The 23,678-nt window shown below is 38.8% G+C and overlaps 1 protein-coding gene across 1 annotated transcript in view; it reads left to right on the top strand.

Moving 5' to 3' along the window:
- Nucleotides 1-23,678, top strand: part of LOC123465707 (sulfotransferase 6B1-like) — a 45,772-nt gene that overhangs the window by 10,268 nt on the left and 11,826 nt on the right. The window contains exons 3-5 of the mRNA XM_045165513.1: nt 8,496-8,640; nt 10,337-10,521; nt 16,278-16,404. Of these exons, the coding sequence (XP_045021448.1) occupies nt 8,496-8,640; nt 10,337-10,521; nt 16,278-16,404 (457 nt within the window). The remainder of the gene's footprint in view (nt 1-8,495; nt 8,641-10,336; nt 10,522-16,277; nt 16,405-23,678) is intronic.

The following is a 23,678-nucleotide window of genomic DNA, read 5'->3' as shown; positions in this document are numbered from 1 at the left end:
TGTGGCACAAACCTACTAGTGATGGGAGATGTACCATGCTCTGCACCTGTGGGCCAGAAATACATTTACTGACAAATTGTTGACATCTAGCCAAGACACGAAGATGAGGTCTCTCTCGTCTCAGGTTTCCTCACTGCAAAGACTGAAGTCTCAAAGTATCAAATAGAAAGAAAGGAAGGAAAGAAGAAGGAAGGGAGAAAGAATGAAAGGAAGAAAGAAATAAAGAAAAGGCAGGAGAGAGAGAAAGAAAAGCAGAAAAAGGAAGGAAAGAGAGAAGAAAATAAAGAGAAGCAAGAGTAGGAAGGCAAGGGGGAAGGAGGTAAGTTTATCTGGTAGGCAGTCTAAGATGAGCTCCCAGCCAACAGACAGCATTAATTCTTACCCATGTAGAGGAGCCATCTTGGATGATCAACTCAGTCTTCCTGTGACTCTAGTCCCAGCTTCCATGAAAGACTCCAAATCAGAATTGCCCAGCTAAGCCCATAACATCATAAAACCCTGAGAGATTACACTGTTACTTTAAAATGCTGCATTTTGGTAGTTGTTTGTTAGTCAGCAAATATATAATGAAATAGAAATTGATACCTGTATGTGAGGTGTTTTTGTACCAAAAACCTAAAACATGTAACATTGATTTGGGGACTGGACAGTGAGAAGAAGCTTGACAGAGCATAAGGAAACTGTTATCAAACTTTGTGAGGGACTGTGAGGAAGTTATTATTGGAGTCCAGATGAGAGAGGATATATGGCAGAAAAATTAGGAACACCATCCACTGAATACATTTGGAAAATAGGAGTTCTTAACATGTAATTTTTCTAAGGAGAATTTCAGGCAAAATTTGAAAGTGATAAGTGGCTTCTTCTAGTGTCTACAATAAAAAGAGGAGAGAGTTGAATTAAGGAAGGAACTGTCCAGTTTTGTTTTTTCTAATCAGAATTTATGAAATAAGACCCATGACAGTGTTTCTAGCTAGCAAAATGTTCTCAGCGTAAGAAATGACCTCAGAACAAGATTTGGCGCTATCAGCAAAAGATGGTCTCAGGGTAAAGATGAAGTCTAGGATGTGACTGTAAGATCTTTTGCTGATAACTCAGAAAGACAGAATGTTTCCCATAGACCTCATAAACAATAGACTTTTAAGAATCTTAAAAGCGTGACTCTCAGGCCCTATCTGCTAGACATTTAAAAGGCTTCTAAGAATCTCAAAGACATCATCTCAAAGCATTCTGTTCCTCATTCCAAAGAAGAATGTGACCTATCTGGGAGATATTTTGGGGTGTGCCTTTTTGTCTCACAAGCAGAGCAACAATAATAATCACAGAAAGCTTACACCATTTTCCAAGAGCATTGCATTGGAAAAATAAAATAACAAAGAGGCAAAAAAAAACCACCTACTAGGACTTCAGGGACAGAGACAGTTCAAAAGAAAAAGAGCCCTTATAACCCCCAGCTTCCTACAAGAATGAGTCATTCTGAGAAATGTGCTCAGCTCTTAGAGCTCAGAGTGTAAAACCAAGAGCCCAGAACAACACAAGACTCTACACATGGATATCACCAGATGGTCAACACCAAAATCAGATTGATTATATTCTTTGCAGCCAAAGATGGAGAAGCTAAAAACAGTCAGCAAAAACAAGACAAGGAGCTGACTGTAACTAAGACCATGAACTCCTTATTGCCAAATTCAGACTTAAATTGAAAAAAGTAGGGAAAACCACTGGACCATTCAGGTATGACCTAAATCAAATCCCTTATGACTATACAGTGGAAGTGAGAAATAGATTTAGGGGACTAGATCTGATAGATAGAGTGCCTGATGAAATATGGATGGATGTTCACATTGTACAGGAGACAGGGAACAAGACCATCCCCAAGAAAAACAAATGCAAAAAAGCAAAATGGCTGTCTGAGGAGGCCTTACAAATAGCTGTGAAAAGAAGAGAAACAAAAAGCAAAGGAGAAAAGGAAAGATATACCCATTTGAATGCAGAGTTCCAAAGAATAGCAAGGAGAGATAAGAAAGTCTTCCTCCGTGATCAGTGCAAAGAAATAGAGGAAAACAATAGAATGGGAAAGACTAGAGATCTCTTCAAGAAAATTAGAGATACCAAGGGAACATTTCATGCAAAGATGGGCTCGATAAAGGACAGAAATGGTATGGACCTAACAGAAGCAGAAGATATTAAGAAGAGATGGCAAGCATACACAGAAGAACTGTACAAAAAAGATCTTCATAACCCAGATAATCATGATGGTGTGATCACTGACCTAGAGCCAGACATCCTGGAATGTGAAGTCAAGTGGGCCTTAGGAAGCATCACTATGAACAAAGCTAGTGGAGGTGATGGAATTCCAGTTGAGCTATTCCAAATCCTGAAAGATAATGCTGTGAAAGTGCTGCACTCTATATGCCAGCAAATTTGGAAAACTCAGCAGTGGCCACAGGACTGGAAAAGGTCAGTTTTCATTCCAATCCCAAAAAAAGGCAATGCCAAAGAATGCTCAAACTACCTCACAATTGCACTCATATCACACACTAGTAAAGTAATGCTCAAAATTCTCCAAGCCAGACTTCAGCAATATGTGAACTGTGAACTTCCAGATGTTCAAGCTGGTTTTAGAAAAGGCAGAAGAACCAGAGATCGAATTGCCAACATCCGCTGGATCATGGAAAAAGCAAGAGAGTTCCAGAAGAACATCTATTTCTGCTTTATGGACTATGCCAAAGCCTTTGACTGTGTGGATCATAATAAACTGTGGAAAATTCTGAAAGAGATGGGAGTACCAGACCACCTGACCTGCCTCTTGAGAAACCTGGATGCAGGTCAGGAAGCAACAGTTAGAATTGGACATGGAACAACAGACTGGTTCCAAATAGGAAAAGGATCAAGGCTATATATTGTCACCCTGCTTATTTAACTTATATGCAGAGTACATCATGAGAAACTCTGGGCTGAAAGAGGCACAAGCTGAAATCAAGAGTGCCCGGAGATATATCAATAACCTTAGATATGCAGATGACACCACCCTATGGCAGAAAGTGAAGAGGAACTCAAAAGCCTCTTGATGAAAGTGAAAGAGGAGAGTGAAAAAGTTGGCTTAAAGCTCAACATTCAGAAAACCAAGATCATGGCATCCGGTCCCATCACTTCATGGGAAATAGATGGGGAAACAATGGAAACAGTGTCAGACTTTATTTTTTAGGGCTCCAAAATCACTGCAGATGGTGACTGCAGCCATGAAATTAAAAGACGCTTATTCCTTGGAAAGAAAGTTATGACCAACCTAGATAGCATATGAAAAAGCCGAGACATTACTTTGCCAACAAAGGTCCATCTAGTCAAGGCTATGGTTTTTCCAGTGATCATGTATGGACGTGAGAATTGGACTATAAAGAAACCTATGCACTGAAGAATTGATGCTTTTGAACTGTGGTGTTGGAGAAGACTCTTGAGAGTCCCTTGGACTGCAAGGAGATCCAATCAGTCCATCCTAAAGGTAATCAGTCCTGGGTGTTCATTGGAAGGACTGATGCTGAAGCTGAAACTCCAGTACTTTGGCCACCTGATGCAAAAAGCTGACTCATTTGAAAAGACCCTGATGCTGGCAAAGATTGAGGGTAGGAGGAGAAGGGGATGACAGAGGATGAGATGGTTGGATGACATCACTGACTCAATGGACATGGGTTTGGGTGGACTCTGGGAGTTTGTGATGGACAGGGAGAGGTGGCGTGCTGTGGTTCGTGAGGTAGCAAAGAGTCGGACACGACTGAGCGACTAAACTGAACTGAAGAAGGCAGAGCCTAGACCCTCAAAGAATCACTTGTAGAGAGGAGTACCAAACCCAACAGAATTTCTCTAACTCACTGACAGTTACGTGCTTTTAAAGTAGAAATGTCTCCACTGTATGTTGAGTGTGTATGAGGAGATAACCTGTCTCTTTAATTCACAAGTCTTCAGAATTGAGAAAATTGTGTTCTAGGTGCTATACTCAAGAACCTTCAGGAGAGGGACTGGCTCCAAGGAGCTCCAGTCATGTCTATACCTGATTTAGGTAATGAGATCACAGACTTCAAGCTTGACCCTGATGACTTAATACAATGAGGATTTGGAGATCTTGAGAAGGTTTTGAGAGCATTTTGCTGCTTTCAAATGGACACGGAGGTCAGAGGAGTATGGTAAGAGCTCGTCTTCCAGTGTTCATGTGCCCTGTGGTCCTCTTCTCACTGAGTCTGGGCTGACCCTGTGTAGCTTATGGAATGTAGCTGAAGTGCTTCCACATGACTTCCGAGAGTCCATCATAAGAAGCCTTGTAGTTAGTGCTTTGGTATCTTGGAGGGCTCACTCTTGGAATGCTCTGTCTTCAAATCCAGCTGCCATGCTGTAAAAAGCCCAAAGCATATGGAAAAGCCCCATACAAGTACTCTGATAGAGAGCCCCTGCTAAACTCCCAGCTGACAGCCAGAATCACCTGCCAGCCATGTGAACAAACTGTTTTCTACGTCAAGCTCAGTCAGGTCTTCAGAAAAATCCAGTTCTTAACCACCATCTGAGAGTGACTGCACCAAAGACCTGAAGCAAGAACCACCTAGCTGAACATGGTCAACCAATAGACCTGGGAAAGAACAGACTTTTGCTTTTAAGTCACTGCAATTCATGGTGGTTTGTTACCAGCAATAGACAAATGGAATACTACCAAACACTTTGCCAATGTATTTGTAGGTGATTTATATACTCTTGCCAGTGAAGTATGACAATATCACATTCTGGCAAGGATTTGAATCAACTAGGATTCTTATATTTTGCTGACAAGAGATTCTGGAGGATTGTACAATACTAGTTGTTTTTCTTAATATGACAGATTTATTTATATATACTCACATATCCTGGAATCCACCCATTGAAGTGCACAGTTCAATCGTTTATATTAATAGTATATTCACAAAGTTGTGCAAGCATGTCACAATCACTTTCGAAGCATTTTATCATCTCAAAAAAAGAAAGCCCATACATATTAGTAGTCATTCCCCATTTCCCTTCAACTTCTCCTGTTGAAGGCAACCACTAACCTACTTTTGTTTCTATAGATTTGAATATTCTTGGCATTTTATATAAACGGAATCATAAGATTTGTAGTCTTTTGCAAATGGTTTCTTTCACTTAATGTAACATTTCAATGTTTACTCACAGTGAAGCCTGTATCAGTATTTAATTTCTTTTCATTGCTGAATAATATTCCACTTTATAGTGTAATAGATGGAATAATAGCCCCACAAAGATGTCCATATCCTAATCCCCAGAACCTATGCATATGTTACCTTATGTAGCACAAGAGACTGAAGAGATAATTAAGTTATGGATCTTGAAATGAGGAAATTATTCTGAAGTATCTGAGTACACCTGTAGAATCACAGGAACTTTATAAGAGGGAGGCTATGGGGTCAAAGTTAAAGAGAAAATGGTGTGACAATAGAAGCAGAGGGGAAAAATGTTTCAGATGCAGGGCCATGAGCTAAGTCTAGAGAAACTGAAATGGCAAGGAAATGGAATTTCTCCCCACAACCCTCAAAAGAAGCACAACTCTGCATTTGAGTGGTTTTCACTTTTGGCTATTGTGAATAATGCTGCTGTGAACATTTGTTTACAAATTTGCGTTTGGACACATGTTTTCATTTTGGGGTATATAGTTGGGAGTGGGATTATTATATAATAACTGCATGTTTACCATTTTAAGAAACTGCCAAACTATTTTCCAAAGCAGTTTACCATTTTATATTCCCACCAGCAGTGTCTGAGGGTTCCATGCTCTCCAGAAGTTGTCATGAGTTATTAGTGATTTATTTATTATAACCATCCTGGTGGTGTGGAATCATCCTTCACTGTGCTTTTGATTTGTAGTTCACTGATGGTTAATGATGTTGAGCAACCTTTCATGTGGTTATCACTCATTTGTATACCTTTGGTGAAATGCCTATTCAGATTTTTTCATTTGTTATGACAAAAAGGCACACGGACCTTTTCTCTACTTGTGGCTTGTGAGCTTATTGCCCCATGGCATGTAGGGTCTTAGTTCCCTGACCAGGAATCTAACCTGTGCCCCTTGCATCAGAAGATGGATTCTTAACCACTGGACTACCAGGGAAGTCCCCTACATGTTCATTTTAATTATTTATAGGTTTTTTTTTTTTGAGGAATTTTTAGGTGTATAATCATTTAAAATTTTGTTTCTGCTACTTTTATATCTTTCTTCTTCAATTAGTTCTTCAACAATTGACCTCTACTTTTTTGGTGCTCAATTAAAATGCTGATTATTTCCTTGTTGTGTACATTTCTTTTTAAAGGTTAGACAAGCAAAGAGATTGAACTATGGTTCAATGAAGTAACTGGGCATTTCATTGCCATATGTAACTGAATCCAGAATATAACAATATTGGTGACAAAAGCTAAGAATGACTCAGACAAGAGTTTATTTAGTTTAACCAAAACGTCCTGTGTACATCAAAACTCAAGATACCTTTTTACTTGGGTTTCCTTATTCCCACGGTAGCTTTAGTACTTTTTATGTAAAGTATTTCTTGTAAGGTTTCTCTTTCGTCAAAGATTTACCTGCCAGTTCCTCGAAAAAATTGTATTTTCTTACTCTATTCCTCTTTTCTTCCTGAAATGCAATACCAGCTGCTTCCTCTCAGATCAAATCAGATCAGATCAGTAGCTCAGTCGTGTCTGACTCTGCGACCCCATGAATCGCAGCACGCCAGGCCTCCCTGTCCATCACCAACTCCCAGAGTTCACTGAGACTCACATCCATCAAGTCAGTGATGCCATCCAGCCATCTCATCCTCTGTCGTCCCCTTCTCCTCCTGCCCCCAATCCCTCCTACCATCAGAGTCTTTTCCAATGAGTCAACTCTTCGCATCAGGTGGCCAAAGTACTGGAGTTTCAGCTTTAGCATCACTCCCTCCAAAGAACACCCAGGGCTGATCTCCTTCAGAATGGACTGGTTGGATCTCCTTGCAGCCCAAGGGACTCTCAAGAGTCTTCTCCAACACCACAGTTCAAAAGCATCACTTCTTCGGCGCTCAGCCTTCTTCACAGTCCAACTCTCACATCTATACATGACCACAGGAAAAACCATAGCCTTGACTAGACGAACCTTTGTTGGCAAAGTAATGTCTCTGCTTTTGAACGTGCTATCTAGGTTGGTCATAACTTTCCTTCCAAGGAGTAAGCGTCTTTTAATTTCATGGCTGCAGTCACCATCTGCAGTGATTTTGGAGCCCAGAAAAATAAAGTCTGACACTGTTTCCACTGTTTCCCCATCTATTTCCTATGAAGTGGTGGGACCGGATGCCATGATCTTCGTTTTCTGAATGTTGAGCTTTAAGCCAACTTTTTCACTCTCCACTTTCACTTTCATCAAGAGGCTTTTGAGTTGCTGCTGCTACTGCTGCTGCTAAGTCGCTTCAGTTGTGTCCAACTCTGTGCGACCCCAAAGACGACAGCCCATCAGGCTCCACCTTCCCTGGGATTCTCCAGGCAAGAACACTGGAGTGGGTTGCCATTTCCTTCTCCAATGTATAAAAGTGAAAAGTGAAAGTGAAGTCACTCAGTCTTTGACTTAGCAACCCCATGGACTGCAGCCTACCAGGCTCCACTGTCCATGGGATTTTCCAGGCAAGAGTACTGGAGTGGGGTGCCATTGCCTTCTCCGTTTGAGTTCCTCTTCACTTTTCTGCTATAAGGGTGGTGTCATCTGCATATCTGAGGTTATTGATATTTCTCCCAGCAATCTTGATTCCAGCTTGTGTTTCTTCCAGCCCAGCATTTCTCATTATGTACTCTGCATAAAAGTTAAATAAACAGGGTGACAATATACAGCCTTGACGAACTCCTTTTCCTTTTTGGAACCAGCCTGTTGTTCCATGTCCAGTTCTAACTGTTGTTTCCTGACCTGCATACAAATTTCTCAAGAGGCAGGTCAGGTGGTCTGGTATTCCCATCTCTTTCAGAATTTTCCACAGTTTATTGTGATCCACACAGTCAAAGGCTCTACTGTGTGCTAATATTAACCAGAAGAAGTTCAATTTTTCCAGACATTACCACAATGATATAATCCATTATAGCCACTAAAAGTCTCTCCTTACTTAGGCCCAAGGATTTGATGAACCTTAGTCCCTTAATGTAATGATTACACTCTGGTGGCTTGGTAGCTGTGTATGTAAACTGTCTGAGTCAAGTTGGAGGGAATATTTTGTAACACGTGTTATCAGTAACATTCAGATAATAGCGTTTTCACAGTAGACTTTGGCTCAGTTATCATTTAAAAATTACTGTTGTCAAGAATTGCAAAAGGTATGTATATGATCCTCTCATTAGGATGCCAGCTCAGTGATTACACTGCCAGCGAGCTGGGATTAAAATCAAGGACCACACTTGCTCCGTGCCTTGTGTAAAGCTAGTGTTTAGTAAATACTTTTCAATTGATTTGACAAAAGATGTCATCCAAGAGCCAGTCAAGTGTTCTTCATAAGTTCAAGGGAGTCATCTTTTCTACCATGTCTTCAGAAGAACTTCTAAATTCCCTGGATTCTTTTGAGGCAAGAGAGGATGATGTGTTCCTGGTTTCCTATCCAAAATCTGGTAAAGTTTATTTCAATGTATCTTTAAAATGTAGATATACAGAATGATAATGTGTGTAATAAGTTCTTTTAAACATTTACTTTTCAGAATTTTTCCACTGGAAATTAAAGTATCTTAAATGCTTATTTTCATGAAAAAATTTGATATTAGAAAGTCAAAAAAATGTGCTTTGAGAAAATTCGACTGGAGAAATTACAGCTTTAGTACACTTTTGTTTTGACTTTATTCACAAAGACATACAGATATTAATATATAATAAGCATAATATCTGTAACATTATAAAGTTCTCTTCATACTTTAAGCCAGGCATAGTGATAAATAAATAGTTTTTGTTCAGTTTGTACTTAATGATTGATCTGTAAATAAATAATTGTTTTCTTATGGGCTGATAAGAACAAGTGGCTAATTTATACCATATACAAACAACTATATATAAGGCTTCCACTAGACATATTTTTTAAATATGTATTTGGCTGCACTGGATCTTAGTTGCTGCATGGGGGATATTTTTAGTTGCAGCATGAGGGATCTAGTTCCCAGATGCTAGATCTAGTTGTAGCATGAGGGAACTAGATCTCCGGATGGAATTTGGGCCCCTTACATTGTGGGCCTGGAGTCTTAACCACTGGACCACAAGGGAAGTCCCTGGACTTATTGTTGCCTATAAATTTTCCATTAGCTGCCAGGAGGTCCCCTTCAGCAGCACAAACTGTGTATTCTCTCTTCTTATCAGAATAAATCAGTATATTTAATTAAAATAATGCAAATATCATTACTATACAGTTACATTTATATGACGGTTATACATATTTAAGACTATTAACATCATAATCTAAAGTAGTCTTAAATTTAAAACATAATGTTAGAGCACTGTTTAAATATTTATTCAACTATAAGTTTGTTCATCTTATATCTAACTGGAATTATGAGATAAATGGAAACTAAGCCTCATTTAAACCAATTTGGAACATTGCTTTCAAATTAGCAAAACATCCTCCCCACCCAAACTTTTACTTCTCTGCTCCATTTCTCTATAGTCTACACCACTGGAGCATATCCTCATGTGCTTTCAGTAAGATAAAGTGGTATCTCTTCCAGACTTCATGGTAGTAAATTTGCATCTCCTTGATGTTTGGATATAGCATTCATTCATTGTTCAAATGCTTTGTTTGCACAACTGCTCTGTACTTGCATGCAGACAAAAACAAGATTCCGTGTCTGTATTCAGCAGGGAGCTGGGGAGATAGACATGAATACAACTTTATTTTGATGTGTGCTGCTTCCGAGAGACAGAGAGGGTGGGCAATTAGAAGAGGGAACTGGGGACTCAGAAGGCAGTTTTTAGAACAGCAAGACGCATGAACTTGCAGCACCAGCAGGAATCATGAATGAAAAGATCTGTGTGTTTGTGAACTGGAGAAGATGCTAGAAGTGAGTGGTAACGTGGAAGAGTATTTCAGGCCGAGGAAACAGCATATACAGTTTTCATCACTCTTCATGATCTTTAAAATGTGATTCTTCTTGTAAAGGGAACTAACATCTCAAATGCTCCAACAGGTTTATCTGTGTGTCAAGGTGAGAACTATTTATAATAAAACTAATGTAGTCATTGCTTTTAAAACCTCATGTTCATTTTCTGTATTCATTTTGAGTATCATTTGATTAAAAATGCATTTCATTTTATTTTCTTATGAAGGCACTCACTGGATTGCAAAAGTCATTGAGAACATTCCCAATGCTAGAATTACCCTAACACCTCCTATTGAATTGGGAGACATTTCTAAATTCGAAGAACTAAAAACGTACTGTGAGAGGAGAGTTATTCCAACACATTTGAGCTACAGCATGCTACCAATGAATGTTAAACAGAAACAATGCAAGGTAAGTTCAATGGTTAAGGACAGAGGTTCAGGGATACACAAAACTGAACTTGGATTCTTGCTGTGTTACTTTCAAGCTGTGTGACCTTTGAAAACTGATGATGTTCTCTGAGTTTTGGTGTCCTCATGTAACACAAGGATAATAGTATGCATCTCACATAGTGTGATGAACATTAAACAAGAGAATGAGTATATAAGTATTACCACAGTATCTGGCTCATAAAAATCTCAGTATGACATTAGTATGTCAACTGTAATTATGCTAGATGATGTCTTATTCTATTCTGAATCTAGTTTGAGTCATTTTCTTTAAATATTGATGTCCAGAGAGAGAAAAACTGCCTTAATAATATTATTTTAATTATTTTATCTCTCATTTTTGCAAAAGATTATATGGGAAAGAATAAAAAGTAAAATTTAATGTAAAACACTGAAGAATAGTTATTTCAAGCCATTTTTAAAGCCCTCACATTATTATTTTAAAAGTTACTTCTAATTTTAAAAGTTTACTTTCTATTTTTATGTATTTCTTATTAAAATTTGTTTTCATGGAGAATGCACGATAAGGAAAAAAGAGGATAAAATTTGTAAAGCAAAGGCAAGACACATGTGTCCAATGTAAACAATATCCCAGTAATGAAGCCTTTTAAACAATGTCAGTCATGTTCTTAAAAATAAATAAACCTGCCAAATGTGTATACATCAAAGCAGATCTTCCAAAGATTATAACTCTATGACTACAATGTCTCCATGTATACCATCTACTCTTCAGTTCAAGTAAAAGTAACACAAGGAGAGGTAAATGCCATGGAGTTTGTGCTTATCCCAAGCAAATCTATCAGAAAATGTGAAAGTATACTAAGCTGATTACAGTTTGACTCAGTTGAACATTTTCATTTCAAATAGACTACCTAAGAGAGAGAGATTTGGATAGAAAAAGAGTATGGTACACTTAACAACCCTTCAGTTCAGTTCAGTTCAATCACTCAGTCGTGTTGGACTCTTTGCGACCCCATGAATCACAGCACGCCAGGCCTCCTGTCCATCATCAACTCCTGGAGTTCACTCAAACTCATGTCCATCGAGTCGGTGATGCCATCCAGCCATCTCATCCTCTGTCGTCCCCTTCTCCTCCTGCCCCCAATCCCTCCCAGCATCAGGGTCTTTTCCAATGAGTCAACTCTTCACATGAAGTGGCCAAAGTATTGGAGTTTCAGCTTCAGCATCAGTCCTTCCAATGAACACCCAGGACTGATCTCCTTTAGGATGGACTGGTTGGATCTCCTTGCAGTCCAAGGAACACTCAAGAGTCTTCTCCAACATCACAGTTCAAAAGCATCAATTCTTTGGTGCTCACCTTTCTTCACAGTCCAACTCTCACATCCATACATGACCACTGGAAAAACCTTAGCCTTGACTAGACAGACCTTTGTTGGCAAAGTAATATCTCTGCTTTTCAATATGCTATCTAGGTTGATCATAACTTTCCTTCCAAGAAATAAGAGCTTTTAATTTCATGGCTGCAGTCACCATCTGCAGTGATTTTAGAGCCCCAAAAAATAAAGTCTGACACTGTTTCCCCATCTATTTCCCATGAAGTGATGGGACCACATGCCATGATCTTCGTTTTCTGAATGTTGAGCTTTAACCCAACTTTTTCACTCTCCTCTTTCAATTTCATCAAGAGGCTTTTTAGTTCCTCTTCACTTTCTGCCATAAGGGTGGTGTTATCTGCATTTCTGAGGTGATTGATATTTCTCCCTGCAATCTTGATTCCAGCTTGTACTTCTTTCAGCCCAGCGTTTCTCATGATATACTCTGCATATAAGTTAAATAAGCAGGGTGACAATATACAGCCTTGACGTACTCCTTTTCCTATTTGGAACCAGTCTGTTCTTCCATGTCAAGTTCTAACTGTTGCTTCCTGACCTGAGTATAGATTTTTTAAGAGGCAGGTCAAGTGGTCTGGTATTCCCATCTCTTGAATAATTTGCCACAGTTTATTATGATCCACACAGTCAAAGGCTTTGGCATAGTCCATAAAACAGAAATAAATGTTTTTCTGGAACTCTCTTGCTTTTTCCATGATCCAGTGGATGTTGGCAATTTGATCTCTGGTTCCTCTGCCTTTTCTAAAACCAGTTTGAACATCTGGAAGTTCACGGTTCACATACTGCTGAAGCCTGGCTTGGAGAATTTTGAGCATTACTCTATTAGTGTGTGAGATGAGTGCAATTGTGTGGTACTTTGAGCATTCTTTGGCATTGCCTTTCTTTGGGATTGGAATGAAAGCTGGCCTTTGCCAGTCCTGTGGCCACTGCTGAATTTTCCAAATTTGCTGGTATATTGAGTGCAGCACTTTCACAGCATCATCTTTCAGGATTTGAAATAGCTCAACTGGAATTCCATCACCTCCACTAGCTTTGTTTGTAGTGATGCTTCCTAAGGCCCATTTGACTTCACATTCCAGGATGTCTGGCTCTAGGTGAGTGATCACACTATTGTGATTATCTGAGTCATGAAGATCTTTTTTTTGTGCAGTTCTTCTCTGTATTCTTGCCACCTTTTCTTAATATCTTATGCTTCTGTTAAGTCCATACCATTTCTGTCCTTTATCGAGCCCATTTTTGCATGAAATGTTCCCTTGGTATCTCTAATTTTCTTGAAGAGATCGCTAGTCTTTCTCATTCTGTTGTTTTCCTCTATTTCTTTGCATTGGTCTCTGAGGAAGGGTTTCTTATCTCTCCTTGCTATTCTTTGGAACTCTGCATTCAAATGGGTATATCTTTCCTTTTCTCCTTTGCTTTTTGCTTCTCTTCTTTTCTCAGCTATTTGTAAGGCCTCCTCAGACAGCCATTTTGCTTTTTTGCATTTCTTTTCCATGCAATAGCACTGATAACAAATGTCACCAGAGATTAAGTTATGCTTTATAAACGTTACAACAGTGACAAGAGTAGCTATTTTTCCTTTGTAAGCAAAGAAGCCAAAACTCAGAAAAGGGGTGTGTGTGTGTGTGTGTGTGTGCATGCTCAGTCGCTTAAGACATGTCTGACTGTTTGCACCCCATGGACAGTGGCCTGCCAAGCTCCTTTATCCATGGGATTCTCCAGGCAAGAATATTGGAGTGGGGTGCCATGCTCTTCTCCAGGATTATAGCTGGGTGTATTTAAAACCACCACAGTAACACTACAGCCTGAAGGTATGATCCTGTCTTTGCTACCCTTTAATGGGGACTGAGACTGTCTGGTTGTCCCTGGAATGCCAAGCAATGACCTGTCTTCTGTTGCTGATGACTGAGCCCCAAGAGCTTGGAGGATGGGCAAGCCTTAACTACCCTTGTAGTGCTGGACAGATAGTAAGTTCCTCCTCCCATTGTTCTCTATCAGCTCTCAACCCTACTTGGCTTCCTATATTTTCTTCCTAACATTTGACTCTCCTTTTGAATGTTTCCAAACTTTCTTACATGAAATTTATATTTTCAGCCCATTTCACGCTGTGTATGTGCTCAGTTGTATCTCACTCTTTGTGACCCCGTGGATTGTAGCCCACCAGGGCTCATCTGTCCATGGAATTCTCCAGGCAAGAATACTGGAGTGGGTTGCCATTTCCTTCTCCACAGATCTTGTCGGACCAGAGATTGAACCTGCATCTCTTGTGTCTCCTGCATTGGCAGACAAGTTTTTTACCACTGTGTCACATGATATTTAGTTAATATTTAATTTTTAAATAAATTTTTAATTTTTAAGGAAATTTAATTTTAAAAATATTCAGTTAATATTTAATTTTTTCTCCAGAGTACTATTCTACCTTCAGTCCATATTTCTTAACCTCTCCCTAATAATTTTTATAATTTCTTAGGAGACATTCATAATGTGTGTGTGTGTTTATTGAATGTAATTGACATATAACAGTATGTTAGTTTCAGATGTATGACATAGTGATTTCGTATTTGTATATGCACCGCACCATCTATTTAACATTCTTCATTGTACATGAACACCTTCTTTTAACCTTTTTTGGTAAAATATGTGTTAATGGGTTGCACTGTCCCTCCCACTAGATCATCCTGACATGTAACTTTAAGGAAGAGTTCTTCAAAGTCCCTAAAAAATTATTCTCTTTATCAAAAAATAAAGTCTCCAACTGGATGTCTAAGGCTTAAAATTCTACCATTTATTCCTTCTTGCTAAAGTGGTGGACTTTTAAACTGTGGTGTCTGGGCCTTGAGGTTGTGTAAATCTGCCCAGGAAGCCTATGCAGTTAGAGGAAGCCTGAGTTGTTGTGTTCTTCCATGATTATCTCTTGGGACAAAGAGAAGATAACTGTGGGGGTAAAGGTGGCTCTTCATTCTTGCGTGTCGTGGTCTTTGTGTATCTTTCAAGTAAAGAGGAGCAGGTGCTGTTAATAAGGGTCACAATACCTGGACTATGAACACAGTAGGGAAAGATAGTTATGTATAAAAAATGACTCAGTAAACACTTCCTTATCTAAGTCAAATATGTCCTCCCTGATATTCAATTAAAAAGCAAGTTAGAATATCTGGTACTCATGCAATGGTGACCTTGACTGGGACAGCCCTATTACCACCAGGCTTCTCACATTGGCTTCCAGAGGTTTTTATATGCTCCTATCGTTCTCTGTATTTCACTATTGTAACCCTCATAACACTGCACTGGCAAAAGTGGATTTAATTATCTATTTCCCTCACTTGACTGGGTCAGGAAGATCCCCTAGAGGAGGAAATGGCAACCCACTCCCAGTATTCTTGTTTGGAAAATTCTGTGGACAGAAGAGCATGGCGGGCTACAGTCCATGGGGTCACAAAGAGTCAGACATGACCGAGTGTGTGCACCACACACACATACACACACACACATCACTTGACTGCAAGTTTTGAGAGGGCGGGAATCATTTCTGTCTTGCTCATTATTCTATTCCTTGGCTCTGGAACGTTTTTGCACGCTAGTTGACATATAATAGTGAAAGTTGCTCAGTCGTGTTCAACTCTTTGTGACCCTATGGACTATACAGTCTATGGAATTCTCCAGGCCAGAATACTGGAGTGGGTAGCCGTTCCCTTCTCAAGGGAATCTTCCCAACCCAGGAATCAAACCCAAGTCTCCCGCATTGTAGGCGGATCCTTCACCAGCTGAGCCCAGACATACAATAGGTATTAAATAAATATTTATTGAATCAAATTAAATTGCAGTTGCAGTATTTGTATAAATTGGCAAGGTATCTCAGACCCCTTACTCTTTAGCTGATTAAATTGTAGAAAAAGAAATTCCAGAACATTATTCTTTCTATAAATATGGATAATTTGCAAGAAATCTTCTTGTACATAAATCATATTTTGTCATACATCAACATTAAAATATTAATCTTGTCCTTCACCTGAGGAGGACTTTCTCAAGTCTACCCCTGAAAAGACAGGACCAAATTTTAGCACATAAATTCAAAACGTCTGCTCAGTGGGCCAGCAGCGTCAACATCTCCTGGGAGCTTGCTACAAATGCACAATGCAGGCCTCATCCTGGAACCTCTGAGTGAGAATCTGCATTTTAACAAGATCCCCTGATGATTTTTTATGCACCTTCAGTTTTGAGACACTCTGGTATCTAAGTCTGTATTTAATAATCAGCTGAAGCTACCAAAAAGGTGTGACTTGCACAGGTAAGTGTGGCTGCTACTTTCTCTTAGGAAATGTTTTGTCTTGGGGCTACTTCCATACAAAAATAAATTGATTTTTTTTAACAGATTATCTACATCATTAGGAATCCAAAAGATATAGCTGTTTCATTCTTCCACTACTACAGGGATAACCCTAATCTCCCTAGCATTGAGACCTGGCATGAATTTTTTGAGCTGTTCCTAAAAGGAGATGGTAAGTATAACAGTGATTTTTATTCATAATACACAGGGAATATCTTCACTCAAGATGAAAACATTTTCCAAAAGTTCAAGTGAACCCTAACAGCCTACTTTCAGAAATATTTTTTAATAGATTATTCTTTTGCTTCTTCTATGCAAATTCTTTCTCACTTTGTTTCTTCATGGTTTTTCTTATCACCAAGGGGTGGAACCTATTAGCAATAACTTATTAGCTGGTTTTCATGTCTTCAGAAACAGAAATTAATTCTGATCAAGCATTATTTTCACATACCCTCAGTCTGTTCCCTGAAGTAATTATTCACTGATTGAAGTACAGTGATTTACAGCTGAAACCTAGACAGGTAGCTTGAAACATGCCTTATATATACCTGCATGGAAAATAAACCATGTCAAACAGTACACACACACACTCCCAACCCCCCAGATATAACACATGTGAAAGAATTTGCCATCTTGACACTTGGAAGAAAGTAATTTATTCTGAAAACACCTCAGTGATACATCACTTGTTGAGCTGCATAGCACATGTTGGGCCTGCCACCATGCCTGACCCTTGGATTTATTCTTTTTTCCCTGACTCAGTGGTGCCTGGAGTACTTAAAAAAAACTCTTTTAAATCCCCAGGGCTTTGATTAAACAAAAATAATATAGTAAGAAGATGAAGAATCCAGAAGAGACACAATTTAGAAATGATATATTCCCTGAGGATCTTATCTCTCACTTGGCTTAATTACTAATTTCACTATTTTACTTGCGGATTGTCAAGCTTTTGCTTGTTAATTTAAGAGAGGCCACAGCAAGAGTAACCTTAACATGAGGACATAGAAAACTCACCAGCAACAAGGTTTAATATTTTGTTTTGTGATAATTGCTATGGAAGAACATGCTATGCTCACACTATTTCAACTCCTCTTTCTATTTTGTTCCCTATATGTTGGCACAAATTTCAGAAATGACAGGTATAGTAAAGGTCACCTGGTTTAAACACCCACCTGATGTTTGAAGCACCTTTACAACACCCCCATTTACAACACCCCCCGAAACTGTAGAGGCTGTTTGAACTTCTTAACCTTGACAAGTTCATACCCCTTACTAGTACCCCAAAGCAACACCTTCAATATTGGTATTGCTAAGATGTTTTAAAAAATCTTCCCATGTGATATAGATTGTGCACATACCGTGTGATACAGACACTTGGTTAGGTACTCTGCAAACACAATCTCATTTCATCCTCACTAGAAAACATGTAAAGTGAGTGTTACCCTCACTTTACAGGTAAGGAGAATGAAGACTTTGGTAGGCCAAATACCTTTCCCACAGATCCATAAATAATACGGAGGAGAGCTGATACTTAAGTCAAGTGTCAAATCCAAAACCCTTTGCTCTGACCACTGTGTCGTAACTCATCTGGAAAGAAGAAACAAAAAAACAAAAACTATCCCTCTGATCATTAATTCATCTTCCACCTGAGAGCCCTCTAAATATTTGAAGATTGTTAGCATGCCTCATTCTGCCTCAATTCCATTTTTGGAATAAGCAGAGTTCAAATACGCAAATTATTTTTGAAAAACAGATCTTGAGTCCGCATTTCTTTAAGAAAAGAAAAGCTATGTTCATCTCCAACTTTATAGACTGTGGTCCACCACCTCTGTCACCACTACATGAGTGCTCATTTGGCGACATCTCTATCATTTTGCAGTGGTTATATGCATGTGACTGTGTTTCAAGGATGTTCTTCAGTCACTTTTTGAGGAGGGGGTTATTTCTCTTGCAAATGACATGATGTAGTAGAAAAAACAAGCTATGGAGATAGTAGAACTGGGATCAATCCTGACTTTATTTTATTCCATATGTAAGTTTGTACAACTAGCTTAGCTGTTCTGAGGTTCAGACTCCTAACATAGAATAGGATTTTTTAAATTATCTATTTTGTAGAATTATTTAGAAGCTAAAGTTTGTTGTAGAAATCTATTCACTTATTCTATTAGACATAGACATTTAAACACACAAACACTCACATAGTTTCACATTAGGGTGGAAATGTTACAAGTAGATATTTACCTAGAAAGATTAATTTATAGCTGAGGCATCAAAATACCCTGGACCCAACTCCAAACCATAAATACAAATACACATGATATGAGCAGATAGGATAGTGGAGATATACATAACTACACATTTGTCTAATCATTAAATTTTCTCTTTCAGTTTATAAATACACTTTAGGTTTTCAAATTACATAATAACTATACATTGTGTTCTGGCAATATCCCAACAGATTAATATCTCAATGCAATATTAGTATTTTATTTTTTCCCCTACAGTCCCTTCTCCAGTTTTATATTAGAACTTTATATTTCCTATGCTACTTCATCTAGGCAAGTTTCATTTTCCACAGTTATCTGTCATCAGAGTGCTTTCTAGAAACTAGTAACCAAGAGCCTCATTATAACAGGATATAAGAGTGGGGTACAAGGTTTGCAGGAAATGTGGGAGGTTTGAAATAGCTGAGGTGAAGAATAAGAGAATGTGTTAATGCAGAACAAATAGTTTTGCTGGGCAAACTTGGGGCCTTTAAGGCTGGAAAAATGAATTTGCAGTGCTATAAACAGAGTTGTGTAAATTTTCCAGCAGAACTCAGCAGCAAAGAGAGAAGAAAAGAAGAGGAATTGCTTCATTTAAACACTGGGTGTTTTTTGATGATTGAAATAAACAGTAAGGGGGCAAAAAAGTTGGAGGTATTGGCAAATCAATTGCTGAGGGGATAAATAAAAGCAAGAAAATGAAGGGGGAAAAAAAAAAGGTCAGAATATGGGACTGTAAAAGCTACCCATTAAGGTTTTGCTCTAAAATCAGAATCTTCAGTAACTGTAGAAGAGAGACTGGAAGGTTGATTTCTGACTGAGACAAGGATGGAAAGAGCAGTATATTAAAAACCATGAGTTCCAAAGGAGCTTGGATTCTTTAGGAGAGAGAAGTTCTAGAAGTTGGTAGGAAACAGTGAGGTTTATGACTCACTCTCCAGACCCGAAGACACTTGGATTGGTTGAGAAAGAGCAACTTCTATTCGGGAGCATTTTAGAAGAGTAATTTTGGATAGCAGAAGGGCCATCCTGGCATATGTTAAGGCCAGGAAAAGGTAGAATAATTCTATATTACTTGAAGAATGTGCAGAAAAACATTTCCCATTAAGGAAGATTTCAAATGTGTTTTGGAAACTGGTATTTTCTTTAAAGCCAGAGGTCTACTAATGACCTAGACAATGAGGATTCTGATTAAAATATAAACTAAAACTGTAATTTCCTATACTAGTAACAATGCCACAGGCAGCCAGTTTCTTTAGATTCTTTTGGCTGGCTTACATCCTTTTGGAACAAGGTAGAGAATGAATTAATTAGTCAATAGTAGAATAGCTGGCTCTCAAATTATGATCAGGCCATTATGCAAAGTTGATTCTTAAATCTATTTGGGGCATGTTGGAATACGCTTCCTACAGAAAAACCATAATGGACAAGGTCAATTACACCTAATCACTGGGTATGATGCTGGGTCTGTGTCCCTTCTCAGCTTCTTGGTAATGGAAGTATAGGCTCTCCTGACGGTATTGGGAGCTTTCATAGCCTCAACAACTCTGTTGTTGTTTAGTCACTAAGTTGTGTCTGACTCTTTGTGACCTCCTGGACTGAAGCCTGCCAGGCTCCTCTGTCCATGGCATTCCCCAGGCAAGAATACTGGAGTGGGTTGCCATTTCCTTCTCCCATGGGATCTTACTGACCCAGGGATTGAATCCATGTCTCCTGTATTGGCAGGCAGATTGTTTACCTCTGAACCACCTGGGAAGCCCTAGCAACTCTAGGAGGTGACATTAATAACCAGGGCTGGGCTGTAGCTGCTGGGGAGAGGGGGTGAGGCAGATTGAATCTGTAAGCATAGTTTAAGATTCCAGGGACTTCCTAAGTTTGAGAGAAAAATCAGTCTTCCTCCTACATTGTTTTGTGCCTAGGAAAAGGTTGGCCATTCTTAGAAGATAAACTATTATCACTGATATGGTAATTTGGGTAATTCTAAGATAAAGTATTATGTAAGATAAAGTATTATGTAAGTCACTGAAATAGCAATGAAATTGCTAATAACTGAAGATTTTATCAGGGAAGCTCTTCTTAGCACCATTATTATTACACAGTCTTCAGGGTCCATGGAGTAGAAAATTGGGCTGATACTCTAATGATACCACTGTAGTCTTGGAAATTCTTGTTTTAAAAATAGATTATAGTGTATTTTTTTTTCCCTTTGCTTCCTCATGAGCTGAAGCTATGAAAAATTGCAGTTAGCTTAGAGTTTGTTGTACTTCAATTTAATCAAAGATTTAATGTTCTAAATGTATATCACAATGTCTGGCAGACACTAGTAGCTTAATAAATGTTGATTAAATGAATTGCTGCTAAGTCACTTCAGTCGTGTCTGACTCTGTGTGACCCCATAGACGGCAGCCACCAGGCTCCCCCATCCCTGGGATTCTCCAGGCAAGAACACTGAAGTGGGTTGCCATTTCCTTCTCCAATGCATGAAAGTGAAAAGTGAAAGTGAAGTCGCTCAGTCGTGTCTGACTCTTCGCGATCCCATGGACTGCAGCCTACCAGGCTCCTCCATCCACGGGATTTTCCAGGCAAGAGTACTGGAGTGGGGTGCCATTGCCTTCTCCGATTAAATGAATTAGCAGTCAGCAAATCTTCAGGAAATTGTTAGTAATATAACTCTTTTAGGATTGAGGCATTGTGTGTGCTTAGTCATTCAGTCATGTCTGACTCTCTGTGACCCCATGGACTATATAGCCCACTAGGATCTTCTGTCCATGGGATTTTTCAGGGACGAATACTGGAACGGATTGCCATTTCCTCCTCCAGGGAATCTTCCCAACCCAGGGATCAACCCGCATCTCCTGTGTATCCTGCATTGCAGGTAGATTCTTTACCTACTGAGCCATTGGGGAAGCCAAGACTGAGCTAGTTTTAAATCTTTGGATGATAAGGAGATGTTGACAAAAATTAATCAATACTCTACCTATGAAAAAATGGAAAATTTTACTTAAGTCAACCCGAGGATTAAAACCGAGGAGACAGATTTTCAGAAAGCTGTGAGGACTGTTCCACCTGCTCGAGGTCAAAGCACAGTTATATAAGTTCTGAGACAAGGGATCATATGTCAAATGATGTGTAATAGAAAGTTTACATGGTCCAGATCTACATGTACAAAGTGAGTCTTGAATCATCATGATTTCATACAAGATTAAGAAGGAACATTGTCTCCTAAGGATATCTGGTTAATACAGAGGCACAATATCCTCTAAATGGGAGCGAGAAAGCCCAAATAGGCAAACTTTGATGTTTAAAGTTTTCTTTTCTTACCATAAAATATGAGCTTTATTTCACCAATGTCCTGCTTTTGATCATTATTTCTTTATGGCTATTCTCTGAACATGTATCTTTTTCTTTTCTTTGAACTTTTAAACTTTGTATTGCTAAATTTTGTAATATAGCCAATCAATGTTGTGATAGTTTGAAGTGAACCGTGAGAGGATTCAGCCATACATATACATGTATCCATTCTCCCCCAAACCCCCTCCTGTCCAGGCTGCCACATAACATAGACCAGAGTTCCATGTATTATACGGTAGGTCCTTGCTGGTTATCCATTTTAAACATAGCAGTGTATACATGGCCATCTCAAGTTCCCTAACTATCCCTTCCCCTTGACAACCATAAGTTCATTCTCTAAGTCTGTGAGTCTTGACCATTAATTTTTTGATAGAAAGCATTAGGTGATCAGATATTTGGTCCCTTGATGCCAGGGTAGTTGCTTACCTAGCCTGAGTCCACTGCGTCCCTTGATATCAAATCTTAATAGCCTGATTCTGTTTTTCCTTTTAGGAGGTTGTACTTGTAAGATAAATGGCAAAGGGTAATAGTCAATTCCCAGTACTTAATGCCGATTTTTGCCTTGCATGTGCATCCATGTGTATGTTCATTACTTTTTAAAGAGCTGTAGATATGAAAAACAGTTACAAGTTGTTTAGATATTATTAACTTCATAGGAGTTCATGATAACTTTATAAGTTACACAAAAAGTAGTCAAAATTGCCAATAGGAGTAACAATGTCATTAGTAAAGACTGAAGCCAAAACCCTCCTAGACCATACCATTTTCCTGGTATTTTCCTTAGATCAGGAAAGGAATCTTTTATATGGGAAAATTGATTCTTCAGGTGTCATAAGACAAGTTACACTAGAAGACTCATCAGGTATAAAAACCCAATATTCGGTACTATAGCACATTTCTCTCTGAGAAGGAGTTAGAATATCCAGGACCATTCAATCCTGTAGGGCCACTTTTCTCATCGTGGAAACTTCCAAACTGAGCAAGCTAATGGCTTCATTACTATCATTCAGAGCTTGCTGAGTAAATTTCATTAAAGCCTCTATGTGATTAATGATATCTTCTCTTCCAAGTGAAAGAAAGAGTATCACAGCCAAATGGTCATACCATTGGAAAGCTGATCAATGTTTTAATGCCAGCATGCTTGCAGGTGTCAGAAATAGGATCTGCAGTTCTTTCAGGAGAGGAGGGCTGATTGGGTCCCTTCCATCATGACTATCGATGTTCCTTTACCTGACTTTTCCAGTATGCATAATGTCCCAGTTACAGGTCATGGGGCATCTGTTCTTCATCCTAAAATGGATTACTGTGATAGTAAGTTTCAGAAACAATGTTTATGGTAATATAGCAAGAAGGAGCCATCTGAGAAGTAAATCTTAGGTAGTAAATACAAAAAACCTAATGACAACAGCAGTAGAAATTAATGGCCCATTAAACATGATATTTTTTCTCTCTACTAAAGTAATTACCCTCATTTCTGCCAAACATAGCCAAATTAAGACTTAATTATTTGGAAAATAAGTCTATTTTAATAAACTTGGCCTGATTATTTACATAAGTGTAATTGATCATACAAGTCCTTTTAAGGTGACTCTGCTAGAACTCTTTATAAAGAACCTCAATTGAAGCTATTTTGGAATTGTGAATCCTTTGGGGACTTCTGCATACCAATTAAAATAGGTGCGATATTTTAGGATGGGAGCTCTCTGTGCTAAGCTGCTTCAGTCATGTCTGACTTTTTACAAACCCATGTACTGCCAGGCTCCTCTGTCCAGGGGATTATCCTAGACTATGGGATTATCCAAGCAAGAATACAGGAGTGGATTGTCATGCT

Source organism: Bubalus bubalis, chromosome 4, assembly GCF_019923935.1.
Source record: "Bubalus bubalis isolate 160015118507 breed Murrah chromosome 4, NDDB_SH_1, whole genome shotgun sequence".
In the NCBI taxonomy this organism is placed as follows: Eukaryota; Metazoa; Chordata; class Mammalia; order Artiodactyla; family Bovidae; genus Bubalus; species Bubalus bubalis.
The sequence above is the reverse complement of the archived record's forward strand: the minus strand, read 5'-3'. Positions and strand labels throughout refer to the sequence as shown.